General features: G+C 28.4%; 1 protein-coding gene across 2 annotated transcripts in view; it reads left to right on the forward strand.

Annotated features, from left to right (window-relative positions):
• The first annotated feature begins 3,035 nt into the window (after positions 1-3,035).
• LOC100212833 (MATH and LRR domain-containing protein PFE0570w) overlaps positions 3,036-18,627 on the forward strand; it is a 32,123-nt gene continuing 16,531 nt past the window's right edge. The window contains exons 1-5 of one of the 2 annotated variants that reach the window (XM_065791661.1): positions 3,036-3,240; positions 3,430-3,601; positions 10,242-10,324; positions 10,416-10,524; positions 10,787-10,921. In XM_065791661.1, the coding sequence (XP_065647733.1) occupies positions 3,431-3,601; positions 10,242-10,324; positions 10,416-10,524; positions 10,787-10,921 (498 nt within the window). In that variant the 5' untranslated portion in view covers positions 3,036-3,240; position 3,430. Of the gene's footprint in view, positions 3,241-3,290; positions 3,362-3,429; positions 3,602-10,241; positions 10,325-10,415; positions 10,525-10,786; positions 10,922-18,627 lie in introns of those variants that run through there. The other variant, XM_065791660.1, reaches the window with a different exon arrangement.

Below are 18,627 nucleotides of genomic sequence, written 5' to 3' on the forward strand. Positions count from 1 at the left end.
TGGTATGAGTAACTTTCATGAGAAATACGAATTATAATAGTGTCTACGTACGTAGTTATTAAAATGTAATATTCCGGAAGTTATGAAAAAGTAAAAAATTTTGTTTCAATAATTATTACTTATTGTAACTAAATACTCCAATTTGTCTACTTGCTGCAAGCAATTTAACTTCAAACGAAGATGTTAAATAACTAAAAACGAAGATGTTAAATAACCTAACTTTGTTAGGAATGAAATTATATATAATATTTTAAAATTACTATAAAACTAAACCTGCGTGAGTTAAAACCAAAGAGTTTAGCATTAATACATTTTAGTCTATTTCTTGTCTTTTTCATTTTGATGTAGATTCCCAAAATAAATCTGTCTAAAAAAGATATCTTTTTATAGCATTTTTAACAAAATTTCATAATTGATATATTTCAATGCCAAATATAAACCAAGTTTTATAATAACGGCATTTCTGGAAAATGTATTCAAAACATTTAATAGACGTCCTTTTAGGAACATATTTAATATTTAATATACTATTTTAAGTGTATATTATACTAATAAGTGTATTCACTTTCATTATTTTTATTTACAGACAAATACTGAAAGTAACCACACTTGATAATAATATATACACTTACAATAGCGTATGCACCTGATAAAGCGCTTTTTTAATTGTTCCATATTTGTTTATACACTTTGAGGTTATTATTTATCAAGCTTTGACTTATTCGTATCATTAAGCTTTGGTCTAATTTAAAACGCTCAGTTTTTTACTTTCTCTGAACTTCCGTTTACAGAGCGATTGTAAAAAAAAAATTAAGAAAATCTATTAAATTTTCTTGTTTCAATTATATGTAGATAAAACCTGAGGAAAAAGATCTTTACTTAAAAATTCCTCGCTTAAGTTATATCACTTTGTACACCATCTTTTTATCCCCTTTTTTTATGTCATGGTTACTTAAACAGTCCCGCATTTGATTTTCAATAATAAAATCAATGATAAAAAGTCTATTAAAAATAACTTTTTTAAAAACAAATAGTTTTTTTCAAAAGTTATTTGTTTTTAAATAGATACATGGATATAAGAATTTCTTTAAAAAGCTTTGCTATTTAAAGAAATTCTTCGCTTCAATTGGGTGTTTTCTAGAGCATACACGCACTCTGCCTGCTCCTATGTTTAGTATTAAAGTTTTTAAGAATGTCATTTTATTAACCTAATTCTGGTAAAATCGGTCAGAGATCAAATTTTTTTTTAATCCGGGTTGTTTTTAAGAAAGTTTTTATAGGCATCAATATGGTGATTATATGTACCAAAATCGTTTTTATAGATACCAATATGGTGATTATCTGGCGCTAAAGATATATTTAAGTAATAATTTAATCCTGTCGTTTTAGACCAGAGTCTAATATAGATATTTTCATGCTGGTCAGAGATTAAATACCCAATAGCGCCCAGTCCGATTGCTATCTTTTTTGTCATACAATTCTCACTGTTATACAATTTTCTCTCCTATAAAATGTTTTTTTAAAGAAAATGTACGCCAGACTAAGTTTACTCTTTTTATAAATAAAAAATATTTAAATTTTAAAAAGAAAACTTACATAATGTAAAGAAATATTGCTTACTTTAGTTTAATAAGCATTTAATTTTACTTGTAAAATCTAAACATCTACAAAAAAATCTTGTTCAATTTTATTTACATTTAATAGTAAAATGCTTTTATATCACTTTATATGGAAGATTTTTTAAACAGATAAATTTTTAATCATTTTTTTTTAAAAGTAAAAGCAACTCGCATTTTAAGGTAAAATTATATCATGTAATGTAATTTTAAAAAAGCAATTATCTCTTACATGAAAAAAAAATTTATTTAATCTTATTCTAAAGTTTGATCTATAAATAATGTTACTTTATAAATGTAAATAAATTTATCTGTAAATAGGGTTTCCAGACGTCCGGCTTTTATGAAGGAAAACACAGTAAAAATATTATTTCTTAAAGGTTCGGCACTGTATTCTCCTATGTAAAAGCTGGACATCTGGCAACCTATCTGTAAATACCCTATGAAAGTACAAAAGTAAATAAATAGTTTACTTTTTCATAAAAATTTGTTTAAGTAAAAGAAAAGGGCGTAAAAGACCATCTGCAACTCAAATTGTGTTGAGTTTAATATCTAGTTTTGTCGGTAGCATTTGATTGAAATTTATGTGATTAAATGCTACAGCTCATTTTAAATTCCAGAGTAAATTTGACTATCTGGTCTATATGATATCGCTTATAAATAAAAGCGATCGTTTAATTATTGTTTAAAATCTCTTTTAATTAAATAAAAAATGACAATGGCATCCCTTATACGACTGCTATATTTACTCCATCGTTTCTAAAACAATAAAAAGTTAAAAAAGTTCATAACAGCTATTTGAGAAATGCTTTTATGGTTTTTTCATTGTTTTTTTCTTTTTAAGGTTATTTCATTGTAATTTTCTTTGGAATTTATAAACATTATTGGTGTTGTGAAATCCTGCTGAATTTTAAGGCTCCTGATCCTCTATTACATCCGTGGCCTTCAACAAAACAATGGATATTGGCATTTTAATATATTCATATTTTCATATTACATTATATTTTATATCACTTTTACATTGTTTTATTTAAATAAGGATAAATTTCGTTGTAAATCCTTTTATGAAGAATTATTTTGTTCCTTTTTGTTGCTTTTAAATAAAAAATTCAAAATGTTTTATTTCAAACACAATGGAATTAGCAACATATTATTATAATCAGCAGTTGGCTGTGATTAGGTTCACGGTCACTTGCACGTTGTACGAAAGGCAATTAATAAAGAAATGATTATACAATCTCTCAAACTTTTATACGCCTTTAATCGTTTGAAAAAATATATAAATAGTTTATTTTTTTTTTAATGTTAACAAGATTGACAATATTATATCACTGCGCAATGAAACGTCATAAAGAGAATTATATGTTTTTTTTTTAAATTTGAACAACAGAGGAGTTAAAAGGTTTTTATTAGTAACATAGACTCCGTTGGAAATCCATCAAAACGGTGCTAAAGTTATAAATCTATTAACATGCTATTTTATGTAATATCTGATCTGCACTCAAAATATTTTTAGTATATATATATATATAGTTAATAAGAAAAGTTTTTTGTAATAAAAGCATTTTGCTGACATAATTTATATATTAATACAAGTTGGGTTCAAATAAATTGGAGAAGCAAAGTTTGTATTTCTGTTTTAATACTGATGCGTTTATATATATTTTTTTTTATTTCAGTTTCGAAATTAAAGTTAAAACTTAATCTTGCAAAACAGTCTTAAATAGTGCTCAATAGTTTGTTAAGTAAGTAGATCTTTTAGAAATTCTTTTTAAAGCAAATACTTGCAATATTTGTTTCATGTCTTTTTTAGAATGACGTCAGCAAGTGAAATTGAAGATTGGTTTAATGCAGTATCTCTTTACGATGAAGGAAAGGTAGAAAATGCCATTAAAAGCTTTGAAGCACTTGACCAAAATGGAAGAATAAAATTCAACATTGGCTGTGCTTACTTAAAACTAAAAGACGTACAATCAGCAGCTAAGGTATATTGTATGTGCAATTTACACCAATGAGTTCTTTATGATATTTTTCTTGTTTATATAGATATGTGCATTTATTCATACATTAAATAAAAATATCATAAACGTTCTAGTGATATTTTTTGTGTAAACTTACTCACTAACCTTACTCAAAAAGGCTAAGGCCCAATTTAAGTCGAGATTATTGTTTACCTTATCTAATAACCGGTAACACCAGATTATGTAATAAGCAAGAATGATTTTTTCACTTAAGTTTAATTTTCTGAATTTTACTCAATTCAGACCATTCATTCCTTATAATTGACATACAAAGTTTCCATTAAACGAAAATTTATTCTGTTATACTACTTCTTTCTCCGTAACAACGATATAGTAGTTTTTAATGAAATTGAATCAAATTTGGATGGATGATTTCGGCACTTGTACCGGTTACTCGGAGTATATAGATGTGGTCGGTACTTCAGCTAAAGATTTTCTTAAGGACTAGCACTTTTATAATTTAAAAAAAAAACGATTTCTCAACTTTTATTGTTCTAAATTGTATTTGTTCTAAATTTTGAAAATATACAAAATACATAACGGAATCAATTAAGTTATTAAGTCGATTTAAAGTTATTAAGTAGGTTAATCATTTAGTCATTGAAATATCTATATGTTGAAAAATTATATGTTAAAAATCAAAGCATTATATTCTACGAATTTAGATTAAAACTAGATTTATTTATAGACCATTGTTCCGATTTAAAACTGTTACGTAAAAACCTCCACAAGAAAGAACATATTTTGGGGGTTTAAAGGAACGAATGTGATTAAATGCATTTTAACTTTATCTAATTTATGTCTAATGTTTATTAATATTATCATGAGCAGCTGCAGGATTTATAATCCCCCCATTTTTAATTTACAGACAAAAACGCCCGTAGGATAAGGAATCCCGGGATTTTTTAGTTTAAAAATAAAAACCCCCGTAGGATTTACAACTCCCACATTTTCAATTTACAAATGAAAAAAACGCTAAATCTAGAAAACTTTTGCTGTTGTGACATTTTAATATTAATTTTTTAAGAAAACAACCATGTTTATTAAAAATTTGTTTAAAATTATTGCCATATAAGAATAAATGATAGCAATTTTTTGAAATCTACTAAAAATTACGTCAACATTTTGATTAAAAATGCGTCAAAGTTTTGAGTTGTACACATCTTTCTTTTATCGCGTACGAATTTGTACGTAAGAGCTTAATCCTATTGTTTACTCCCGTTCCATTAGTATCAAATTATACAAATATCAATTTACAAAATAAAACTCAACAACACTTTAAACTCAGTATTTTAACCAAGCAGTGCCCAGCTTTGTTCTTAAATTTTTTTTATTTACTAAAATGTTTCAGTTTGTATCATCACTATATTATATATAGTTTGGTTTTTTTTTAGAGGTTAATAGTTTCATAAAGTATAAAATATTCGGTAAAAATTTTTCAAATTTTGGAAAGTAATGTTTTTTTTAATTAAAAATTATCAAAAAAGATATGCGGCATTAGGTACCTTTATACTGAAAGTCATTGAGGCTTGAGCACATGTGCATAAATACCATACATTTATTAAGAGTTATAACTGTTATAAATGTTCTCGATTGTTCAACTAATTAAAATGTTCATCAAGCTGATTTTTGACCATGTTACCTGACATTGTAACAATTGCTGTTTGCGGCAGGGTGTACCACTGGAGCACAATACGGTTCGTGAAGAATTCTCTCTCTATTTGCGTGCTATTTTGTGCTCTTTGCTGCTCTAATTGTTGATCTGACATAATTTACTTTAATGCTAGCCGACAACTTAATAGTACATGGAAGTCTGTTTGCCGCAGTTGCTATAACTCAAGCGTTAAGTTTTCTTTAGAAATAAAAACTTTCTAATCTCTCTCTCTAAACCAGTAACTTTGAATGCAAGCGGCAGGCCATCTGGTCTTTAATAAAGTAATTTCGCGTTAATATTTTTGCAATTGAAAAGTGCAAAGTAAATGTATCACTTTGCACTTCTCAATATTGAAATTCATTAGCAAGTGGTATGACCATTTAACAGCTTTGTTTATGTCTACTTGCAGGAAGTCTAATTTTATGAACGCCTATTATCTTACTCTCACTAGTTTAAAGTTTTCTGAAAGTTCACAATATACAAAACAAACAATAATATCTAGGTAAAACTTAAAGTCCAACCTAGCGGCACGCCGCTGATAAAGTTTTTCCAAAACAAATTTTTCCTGAAAGCTATGCCTTGATTTATGCGTGGAGCTCTTTTTTTTATTCCATAGCTTTGAGGTTTTTGGAAAAGTCTTTTTTGGGGGGAAAAGACTGCGTTAAAGACTTTTGCCTGGGTCATGAAGATGTCGTTTGTAGCGTATCCCTAATGCATAGCTTCTGCCATAAGTTCAAAAGTCTCAAAAACGTTTGTCATGCACAATTTTTTGGAGACAAAATCATGTTTTTTTATACATATGACCGTTTAAAGTTCAATAATTTGTTACCCAGTGGGCACGCGTTGTCCGCAGGACGTTCGTAAGACTTCTAACGGACGTCCATACGTCCGTAAGACGCCCAACGGACGTCCCACGGACTTCCCACGGACGACGCATGTCTACTGGGTAATTAGTCTCAAACAAAACGCTCCATAACTTTGCAAGGGATACTAGTGAGTGATAGTGGTCTGTTAGTTGTCTGTTCGTTGTATCATTAGGACCTGTCCCATGTTAATTTTTTATTCGTAATATTGATTTGGTGTTTGATTGATTTGGCGTTGGCAATATTGATATTGAGTATTTGGTGAAATTGATGATGTTGGTTTTATTAGGTTGGTTGAATTCCTCAAGTTTTTATTCACGTAAATTTGACCGATTACTGAGTAAAAGCAATTGCTCATTTTTATTCACCCGGCCTAGTGTTTTTTATAAATAATCAATGTGTTAAACAATTTTAAACAATTCAAGTTAAAAATTATTTAAACTTTAAAAAAAGTTGAGAAAGGTAATTTTAATCTGTTTACTACTAAATAAAATGAAAACAAATTCAAAAATAAGTAAAGAAATCAATTCTAGAATAATAAATTACAGGTTTATGCGAAAATATAAACGAATTTATGCAGAAATATAAATTATATAATTCGCAAATATAAACTTTTTAAACATAAAAATTTTCATAAAATAATATACATTTTTTTATTGTAAATAAAAAATATTATATATATTGTTTGCGTTTAAGTCAAAATTTGTTTATTTATTTAGTTTCTCATTTTAATTTCATATTTTCTTATTTATATTTTCTAATTTTATTTTATATTTCCGCATAATAATGTTTATATTTCCGTATAAATTTCATTTAAAATTAAATAGCATTCAGTAATAATAATAATAATAATAATAATAATAATAATAATAATAATAATAATAATAACAATAATAACAATAATAATGTATACATTTTTTCTCTATTATAGTCATATAGACTTTTTTTCTCTATTATTCAATGTATTCATTAATACATTGCGTAAGAAAATATTTGAAATGTCTCACGTAGTTTGAAAGATCATGTTTAGTAATATGGTCACAACCGTTCCTCATATGTTCTAATAAATTGCTATATCCAATGGGAGCTATTTGTCCTCTTTTAGTATTCTAAACTTTTGAGAATCTCTCTTCACAAGGTGAGTATCGAGGTAAAAAAACAAATATCATCTGGATTACTATCATAAAAATCTGATAATGAATGATGAAAGTTATTGTTGTCCATCATCAAGGTAAACTCTTTTTCTTTCCCCAAAATATTTTTAATTGTATTCAAGAATCCTTTAAAGACATCTGCTGTCATCCTTACACTAATTATTGCTTCACAGTGGACTATGTTTAAACAATTTAAAGTTAATATCAAGGTTATGTCACTGCCTTCTGACAACAATACACTTTGATTTAGGGTTGTTCCTCGGAGACTGTATCCGTTATTTCTTATCATTTGAAGGTTAAACCGACTTTCATCTATATCTGTATCTATTTTCATAGTTATTGTAATGTTTAAATAACATGGAGCATATGTTCTTTTTAATTTACCTCTGAAATTTAACAATTTTTTTGTACAATTGAATTTTTATAACCATCTCCATAATGTAGAGAAATTGAAATCAATTACCAAATCTACCTTATATATATAGTTTTTGTTATCTGCCATTAAATTTTAAACTCTAAAAATGGACTGATTTAGAAACTGAGACACGGATGTATTATAAAACGCCGTTGTGAAACGTTGTAAATTTTACGCTTATTTAAATTTTTACTCTTATTTAAAAAAGTTTACAAACTGGAACGTAGAATTTTGATTATTCAAAAAATCAACTAAACAAATGCTTTCGTCAAATAAAAAAATAAAAAAAATAAATATATATATATATATATATATATATATATATATATATATATATATATATATATATATATATATATATATATATACATATAAATTAGTAAAAACACTTATCTAATTTTTGATTTCTTCAACACTGTGTTTCACCATCAGTAGGTCAGTAGGTTCATCAGGAAGAGATTCTTCCTTATGTACATACTGATGGTGTAACTCTGTGTTGAAGAAATCAAAAATTAGTTAAGTGTTTTTACTATTTTATTGCTCTGTTCTTTTAGAACATTGAACACTCTGTATATATATATATATATATATATATATATATATATATATATATATATATATATATATATATATATATATATATATATATATATATATATATATATATATATATATATATATATATATATATATATATATATATATATATAGTGAACGCTCTATATAGGAAACCTCTATATAAACAACATTCTTTATAAGCAAGCTCTTTACAAGCAACTGTTTTTAGATCAACTGTTCTGTTTAAGCAACTTATCTTTTTAAAGTTAAATATTTAAATTAAGCCCCCCTAATAACACACCATCATTACATCCACTAGATCAAAATGTGATAAAATCACTAAAATGAAGCTATCGCAAACATCTACTTGCATGTGTTACAGCCTTAGATGCAGAAGATGGAGTAGTTTTAGCACTGAAAAATATAAATTTGAAAGATGTTGTTTATTTAGTGGTGCAGGCATGAAATGAAATTCCAGTGTCGTTTATACAAAGTTCATTTAAACATCTTTTTTCGTCAAGTGATAAAATTTAATACAATATTCCTTCCAATCACTTTTCAGAAGAAGATGATATTCTCTTGGCAAAATTGTATAAGTCAATACTTTATGATTGTAATTTAGCAGATACTGAAATTATGGAGTGGGCAAGTTGGAACAAGCGAAGCAAATCATTCATTTAACCTTGAAGAAAACTCTGAAGTAGAAAGTAAAACTACTCCTGTTGAAGAACGTGAAAGAACGTCGGATGACTCCAATAAAAACATCAATCATGTTATAAATGCTTTTAATTTGGTGATAGAATTAGCAAAAGGAAAGGACTTACTCTAAAGTGAGGTTCTTTTGTTACTAAAAATAAGAAAAAAAGCTATTATGAACAAATATATGTAATTGTTATTGTTTGTTTTGCAATTAGCGCTGTACTAAAACGAAGATTTATCAAAATTTGATTTTTTTTTTTTTTTAATATAATTAATAACTACGCTTATATGATATATAATAATAATGATAAAATTTTTTCTTTTAAAAAATAAAACTGAATTTATTTATTCTGTACAGTTCAGTTAGTAAGAGAGATAATTGAAAATATTTTCCAGACGGTAAGTATTTTAATACTCCTTTTTTCCAAGCAACTTTTTCCAATAACAAACTTTTTTATTTAAATTGGTTCAAACGAGTTGCTTATCTAGAGCGTTCACTGTATATATATATTGGGATTTCCCTGGCAGTTTTAACGTTTCCGTTTTGAATTCTAAATTAGCCTAATATCAAGTTTACAACCTCCCTAAAATAACGTGACTGATAACTTGGCATAGTTTTAAGTCATAAACATCTAGATAATTTTAAAAAATATTCAATTTTTGCTATAAATTTTAATCCAATTTAAGTTGTCTTCCCAAATAGGCTAGTGGGGTCTAAATTTTACGGTTTTCTTTGTTCTCATAGTTCAAAAACCATATTTTTGAAGAATGATTTTTGTTTCACATTACTACGAACATGCGCTATCGTTATTATTATTTGTTATGCTATTAAGTACATTTTCAGTAGGCTGCATTTCTTGACACCAAAAAAAAAATTAAAAGACCACGTCCAAAAAAGGATTGGTTAGCGCACACATTTACCGTTTTAGAAGAACACTAACTTTTGGAAGGATCATTTTTATTGCATGAAAGTAATTGCAAAATAAAAATACCATCATTAATTATAGATTCTACTAAGTCATACTATTTTATTTATGTAATAGCACATGACAATTATGACCAGGGTTCTATACTTTTGTATAGAATCCTGGTCGCGTTTTATGCATTTTTACAATCCCTTAAGCGTAGGTTTTTTTTTTTATTGTTTGTAATGACAAGTTTGCAAAATAACACAACAGTACAAAAAATAGTAACTCTTTTCTATATTTAAAAAATATATATATTGTTTGTTTCTTGTTTAGAAACTTACTTTATCTTTTAGAGCTTTAAAGAAGCAATTTCTTTCGACCCCCTAATGGCTATAGCTTACTATATGATGGGATTGATTAACTGTCAGGAAAAAGAGTAAGACATTTTTTATATAAACATGAAGGTTATTTAACGGATATTTATACAGATTATTTAAAAAAAATCACTTCTTTTATATCTTATGTAGGTATGTTAGTGCATTTGAATATTTTCAAAAAGCAATTGAGTTATTAAGAGGTAACCGAATGATAGACTATCGCCAACTTGGATTAAATATTCAGCTTTATTTATGCGAGGTTTGTATTCATAATAAATAAAAAAATTTATTAAGCGTATTTTGCACCATTTAACGCAAAGAAATAACTTGCGTTCATAAATTAAATAAAATGTCAACTTAAATGATGTTTATAAAAAACTTATTCGAAGTTTTTACTTATTTATAGCATACTCGTTTATGTAAAAGTCATAATTTTTCAATGGCTTCAATATTTTATGTTAAATATAATTTTAGAACAAAATTTAATGAATCGCAATTTCTTGACTTTTTATGATTTATAGATACTGAGCAATCAAGCTGCAACATATTATTACCAAGATAATTACCAAGAAGCTAAACAAAAGCTTCTTTTAGCGGTCGTTTGCAAAATGGAAAAAAAACATGATTGCATTGACGATTTTCTTGCAAACATTCAAGTAAATAACTTTTTTAATTGTTTTTTCAATTTTTTTCTTTTTTAAGGAATAACTTTGCTATTTCGCGACGTTAGGGATTTTCTATAAAGTAGGTATTGTCTATAAAGTAGCTCGTATGGGAAAGAGGAGGTCAATTATAAAAGTAAAATGGCATAAATTTAAAATAGTAACATAAAATGTTGCTAGGTAGGTTAAAAGCGTAGATAATTTAATGATAAGAGGAGAATACTCAAAATAGCGTATTGCAAAATGTAGGGAATGGGGGTCGAAATAAAAGCTGCGTACTTTATGGAAGACCCCTTAGAAATATCTCGTTTTATCTCCACACTTTTGAGTTTTGAGATAAACAATTTAAACTATAAAAAATTTAGGAGACGGCATAGAAAAAAATATTTTTAAAATTTATGCTTTCTCCGCAACTTTTTTAATTATAAGGTTTTAATACAGTAGAAAAGCATTATTCTGATGTACTAGCAGTGTCAATAACTCAATTTTTTAAAAAAGTGGAAATAGAACAAAATAATTCTAACGTCGTGATTTATTGGCTCCCATACCTTCTGAGACAAAAAAAACTTTTTACACTATAATTAATTTTGATAAGGAAATAAAATTTATACTTAAATAAATATAGGAGTATTATTGAAAATTCTTCTTCGCAATTGCCACTAATAAAAAAGATATTACGAAATAATAAACAGATTACTAAAATAAACACATAAAAACGTGTTTTATGAACAAAAATATTTACAACCATTAAATTTGGATAATTTTTACAAGTATATTGGTTACCAGGATTTCTATTTTGCCTTCAAATTATGATAAACATAACTAGGGCTGTCGATAGGGGACAAACATACCCTGTAGTATCCTACAACCTATGAGGCATACCCTGAATATACGCCAAAATATCAAGTCCGGTAAAAGACTAAAAAATTTAATTTAAGCCTACTATTTAATAAAAAACTTATTTTTGAGTGTTTTCCCGGTTCTATACAATGTTATATTCTTTAATAAGCCTTGCTTCCAGTAAGAAACAAAATATCTTTGCAATATATTTATCGCAGTATAAAAAAATAATTGTTTTGTAATTTTTACATGGTATTTCAATTAACTAAATAAATCTTTATCTCAATTAACTAAATAATTCTAATAATGAAGTTCTAAAATTTTCAACAAAACTTTCTGAAAGCACGGCGTACTTAAATATACGGCCTAATATTCCGCATTTTTCCCGAAAAAATAGAAGGCCATTGAAAAAATTAAAACGCTATAAAATCAAATAAGAGACTTTTTTGTTCTTGCCACTACTTTTTGTTGAGCAAGAAATAAATTGTTTTCTTACAAAAATTACTTTTTTTTTAATAGAAATAAATTTTTATTTAATAAAAATTGACTTTCCCCAAAGAATGCAGTATAGTTTATATATTTTGTTATTCCGCATTAATCAAAACATCATAAGTTAACATTATATTTATATTAGCTTTAAAAAAAGATAACACAGTAAACTAACTATAATATTCACACAATTTTTATCAGTAATTACATTTTTTTAATATTAAAAAATATATTAGTTATATATAAAATATATTACTGTAATATATTACTGGTTTGTTAGAGATTTATTATCAGTAACAGATGCTCAGAACAAAGTAAATTTTTATTAAGCAAAATAAATTCAAAAGAATCTGTTCAGTTGTTCAAAATGACAAATCAGTATCGATAATAACATTACAAGTAAAATATAAAATTGAAAAAGATTCACAAACATGAATTGTCAACATATTGTTTATCTGTTAACATTTACTAAACCATTTTTAAATTTTTGCTATATAACCTGCGATATGGATATGGAAGGTATCTTCTCTACTACTTCTGATAGAGGTATCTTCAAAGAGGATGAATGGAGTCGAAAATTTGCTGAAAAAATGTTTTGAATTGTTAATTTATTTGACATCGCCATTTTTTAAATAAACTTTATTTTAGTAACTCATTCGGAGCACAAAATTTGAAGCCGAAAGTTAATGCCACTCATATACTGATCCTGTACAAACTTACTGAACTCAATTATAATTGTAAATCAAAAGATCTTTAATTTAAAAAAACTATTTAGCTACTGTAACTGAGCAGAAAGATTTGTATAAATTTTTATCCACAATGCTCTAGCTAAATAAAGTTTAGGTTTTTATCATTTTGTTTTAATTTTCCTGGATTTAACACTTTGTTTTTAAGTTTTGAGGTTTTATATAAATTATTTATTATAAATTATTGAGGTTTTATGTAAAAGTTGGGCCATGTTATCCTGCTACCGGTAACATATAACCCAGTACACTCTGTTTCATGTCCTGCTGCCTTGTAGGATACGCTTTTTCAAGCAAAGACTAGTAGATTCCAACTCCGACTAAAAGCACCCCCTTCCTTGGAACTCTTGGTTGAGTAAAGGTTAGAGATGTTGTCTCGATAAAAATACTTATTTGGCCAGATGATGATCGCATCCGGCCACTGTCTTGTAGAAGGCCTCCTAGGGAAAGACTTAAGGAGTAAACAGATTCTATCTGTTAACCGGCCTCGCACCCTTTTTTCATCTATTAGGCTGGTGCAGTTGTATTTTTAATACATTGTTTCCGGTTTAGGATCTTAAATGCTGGATCTTCTTGACTCAATGCATGGGTTTTGCTTGTGTCTCTGTTTTTATGACTAGGCAACTCATTCTGTCATTTCCTAATATAGGTACAGCTTTAAAACTCAGTTTTATGATTCTGAGGCTAGCTGGAAGTCAGGTTTCCCAAACTCTGGGGTAACTCTCAGAGAGGCTGATAACATCAACATCTGAAAAATATTGAAGTATTAACAATGTATGTCGCGCTCGGATGGTGTTCGTACTTTTGATGTGCATTGTTGAGGCCACATTTGTAGCCCTTTGTTACGGCTTAGGGTTTATTAATAGTAATGAGGCAATTGTTTGGACTATTAAACACTGTACTGAGTGCTGTCTAAGCTTTGAGTCAAGTTTTTTAACAAATATAAAAATGAATAAAGTACCAAAAACTATAGAACACAAAAAACTATTGTCATCACCAAAGTTCTCTAAACCTATCATTCACTAATATTTTTAGTTTTCAAACTTTTCTTCTGTTAAGTCTTATGATTTGCAAAGTTTACCAGACCTACTTGCTCTTTGTGAGACTAAATTGAGTTAACAACTGTCTCATCTTGTGATCTTAGTGATGATGGTTATCTTCCTTTGATTCTTAAAGACTCTAATAGTCACATCCTTGGCCTGGGCATTTACATTCGTAATAATTCACCCATTTGTCGGGAAACTAGGTTTAAATCTACAGATTATTCTTTTATGTATTTTTGTTTAGCACCACTTTACTCTATCACCTTTTGTCTTATTTCTGATCAAATTGACCAAGCCCTCTCTCTGTATCCATCAGCCTATATTGTTGTTGTTGGTGACTTTAATGCTCATCATACTAAATAGCTTGGCTCTAGTGTCAGTGACTTTGCAGGCAATAAAGCCCACAACTTTTGTCTTTCTCAGTCCCTAACTCAAATAGTCAATTTTTCAACTCGCTAACCAGACAACTCGAATCATTTACCTTCTCTACTCGACTTATGTCTAGTTTCTTATCCTAGTCAGTGCTCAATATTTCCACATTCACCCTTAGGTGCTTCTAATCACAGTTTGATCTCTCTAAAACTATTATTTCATTTGTCTTCGTTATCTGAATCCTCCCTATCATTTTACCACTTACAACTGGTTTAAAGCTGACTGGAACTCATTCCGTGACTTTCTTCGTGATAGCTCTTGGGTAGAAATCTTTCGTCTTCCTGCTAATAAATGTGCTTCTTACGAAACTTCATGGATTCAGGCTGGCATAGAATCTTTTATTCCCTCTCAATAACTCCAAGTCAAGCCTCATTCTTCTCCATGATTTTCCTCACATTGTGCTGCTGCTATTTCCAATCGAAACCGTTACTTACATATCTATCAGCAAAACAACTCTCCAGAAAACAAGCGTCTGTTTATTACTGCTAGAAACCATTGTAAAAATGTTTTGTCGAATGCCAAACTGCGCTTTTCTCAGGTCACAAAATCTCCTATTTCATTGCAAAAATTAGGCTCTCGTGACTTCTGGAGAATCTTTAAAAGTATCTTTAAAAGTATAAGCGCAAATCTGTTATTCCACCTCCCTTATATGTTGTTGCTGTTTGTTTTTTTGTTTTTTTTGTTTTGTTCTTTATTACAATTTTTGAGATACAAATACAAATATACAAGAGAAAAATACAAGTCAAGATATCGTAAAAATAAATAAATAAAAATAAATAAAGAACGCGGATAATCAAAGAAGACCATTAGGTCTTGTCACAGAGAACCGCTGATGAAGAACTTGAAACTTAAAACTCATACAAAGTTTAAAAATTGTTATACAAATAAATGAAATTGTTAAGATTAAAAAATCCTTTTACAACTAGAAAATATAAATAAACAAAAAATATACAAGTATTTAATTCAATTAATTAAAAAAAGCGGACACTCGCAGAGGAATATCAAGTCTCATTGAGAGCCGCTCGTGAAAATAAAAATCTCATAAAAATCAAATGCATACATACATGTTCAAGTGTATAAAGCACAACAAAAGTTTAAGTGCATTCATATACATATTCAGTTACATCACTGCATAAAAAATAAAAAAAAGTAAATTATTCAATGTTTAAAAATACAAAAATGTATCAGTAATAGACAAATGATTTCCTTAAGCTTTTTTTGAATGACAGGTAACTCCATTCTAAAGAAAAATCAAAATGCTTTAAAACTATTTCATTCCAAAGAGAAGGTCCACGAAATGAAATGCTTGATTTCCAAAATTAGTTTTAAAGAATGGTTGATAAATTAAATTATCATTTTATAAGTTGAATTTATTTTTATCTTTTAAGGTATATAATCTATGGAAAGAAACTGGGTTAGAGTTAGTTTTACATTTGTACACAAAACAAAAAATATCAAAAGCATTTAGCTGATATATATCAAGAATTTTCATTTCAAATAAGGGAGGCTTTGCATGAGTAAATCAATCTTTAAAATTAATAAGTCGAGCAACATGCTTTTGTTGACAATAAAGAGGCCTAAGTTTAACTTTATTAGCACTATACCAACCAATATTTGCATAGTTTAAATAATTATGGATAAAGAAGTATGGTTTAGACTTTGCTACCTCACCTAAAGACAAAGCTGAATTGTTTGCCAAGAACTTTTCATCAATATCATCTCTTGATTCCACCAGTTGCGTTCTACCTAATTTAGCCGTCAAACAGGTTGATCCATTGCTTGACATTCGTATCACTCTAGCCTCTGTATCTAAAGTGATTTTCTGCTTAGACTCTTTTACAGCTTGTGATCCGGAAAACATACCTGTTACAGTCTTGCAGAAGTATTCTCCGGTTCTGTTTTCTTAACTTTCAAAACTATTTAACAAGTGCTTATCGGAGTCTTGTTTTCTGGCATGCCAAAAAACGGCATCTATTATCCCTATTTTCAAAGTCCGGAGAGCAATCTGACTAGCCTAACTACCGTCCCATTAGTCTTCTTCCTATCGTAAGCAAGGTTTTTGAATCTTTAATTAACAAGCATTTAATCTTTTATCTTGAATTTAATAACTTACTTTCTGATCATCAATATGGATTTCGATCTTCTCGTTCTACAGCCGATTTGCTAACAGTAAAAAAAAAAAAATGCATTAAAAGACGCGTATTAGATAGAGGATGAGAGGTTAAAGCTATTGTTCTTGACATTTTTAAAGCTTCTGATAAAGTTTCGCTTGCTGGTTGTCTCTATTAGCTTTCTTGTTACGGTGTATCTGGTAACCTTTTTAAGAATATCAAACTCTACCTTTCCAATCTTAGTATAAAAGTTGTCCTCGATGGACAGCACTCTTCTTCATATCCTGTAACTTCAGGGTTTCCTCAAGGTTCATCCTTGGCTCTATACTCTTTTTAACTTTTATTAACGATCCAGATAATTTCTTATCCATGGTGGCATTGTTCGCTGGTGATGCAACCTTTTTTTTTGTCATGATAGTAGCCAACACTCTCTGATTGCTTGGAGGGGTCATTTGAGCTTGAAAAAGATTTCACTTCTGCTACAGCATGGAGCTTACAGTAGCTGGTAAAATATAATTCAGATTAAACTAAACTTTTTTCAGCCAATCATTTCGCAATAATTTAGGTCTTCCTATATTTATGAACGGTAATGTACTCGATGAGTCATCTAACCTTGATCTTCTAGAATTAACTCTTACTTCCAATTTTTTTTGTAAATCATATATCAAATCAGTTGCAAAATTATCATCTGCTAAAGTTGCATCTCTTTATCGAGCTAGACATTTTCTTTCTCCGGAATCTATTCTCTATCTCTATAAATCTCAAATTCCTTGTATGGAATCCGTTCCGTCCTTGTATGGAATACTGTTGTTATATCTGGGGTGGATCTTCTAATGATGCCCTTTCTCTTCTAGGCAAGGCGCAAAAACGCATTGTAAACATAGTTGGACCTGTTCTTGCAGCCAACTTCCAACCATTATCACATTGTCGTAATGTTGCTTCTCTTTCTCATTTCTACAAATACTGTAATTGGCACTGCTCTAAAGAGCTAGCGTCTATTGTGCCATCTACTAAAATTTATTCTCGTGTTACTCGTCATTTATTAAGTCTCATCCTTTTTCTGTGACTGTTTCTAAGTGCTCCAAAAACAATTATTCGTCTAGTTTTTTTCCTCGAACATCAGTTCTTTGGAACCTTCATCTTGCTTTCCTGATTCATATAATTTGCAATCTTTGAACTTGTCTGTCAATTGTTATCTTGCGCTACAATCTTCATCTTTTCTCTTCCATTAACATCCAAATCTAATAGTGGTTGCTTGCCGCCTTGTTGGAAGCAAATATGTTTAAAAAAAACAAAAACTTTCTGTTTAACTGTAACATCATCTTTGAACTTAGTATACTTTTAGGGTGGAAGTCTGGATAGTTTATCACTTTTTAAAATAAAATCCACAACTCCATAAAATAACCTTTTTTAAAGCCATTTTTATCTTCTGATAGTAATTTATTAAATTTTTTAATAATTACTTGGATGACTGTTGCAAACTAAGCTTGCGCACCATAAGCACTGTTAAAAAAAAAATAGTAAAAGTTTCAAAGGTTTCATTTCTCGATCAATTACTATAAATTTTTATAACTGAGGAAATTTTTACTATGTATGGAATGTTCTTATTATTTAATGAATGTTCTTAAAAATTTTTTACCGTTTTTGAAAAGTTCAGACCTGTTTCACCAGAATATTCTGTATATTTCTATAAATATATTTCTTAAAATATTAGGCAGATATCTTGCAATATTTGGGCCGCTTTGAGTAATAATTTTGCATATTGTACTGCGCCAATATTACCAAAATGTATTTTCAATTAGGAAATCAATAGGAAATCTTTCAAATAAATTTTTAATGGTGATATAATGTACGCTTTATTTCTTTTTTTTTTTTTTAGGTTTTTCAAAAACTAAAACAAACCAAAAAAATAAAGATTCTGCATGATTTTGTACGTATGTAGTAAAATGTTTAAACATACATATGCAGGGCATTTTTATGACGATAAAAAAACACTAGACAACTCTTGTAAAATATATTTATATAAGCTCTCAGCAATTTGT

The sequence above is a fragment of the Hydra vulgaris genome, chromosome 02 (genome assembly GCF_038396675.1).
Source record: "Hydra vulgaris chromosome 02, alternate assembly HydraT2T_AEP".
Classification (NCBI taxonomy): Eukaryota; Metazoa; Cnidaria; class Hydrozoa; order Anthoathecata; family Hydridae; genus Hydra; species Hydra vulgaris.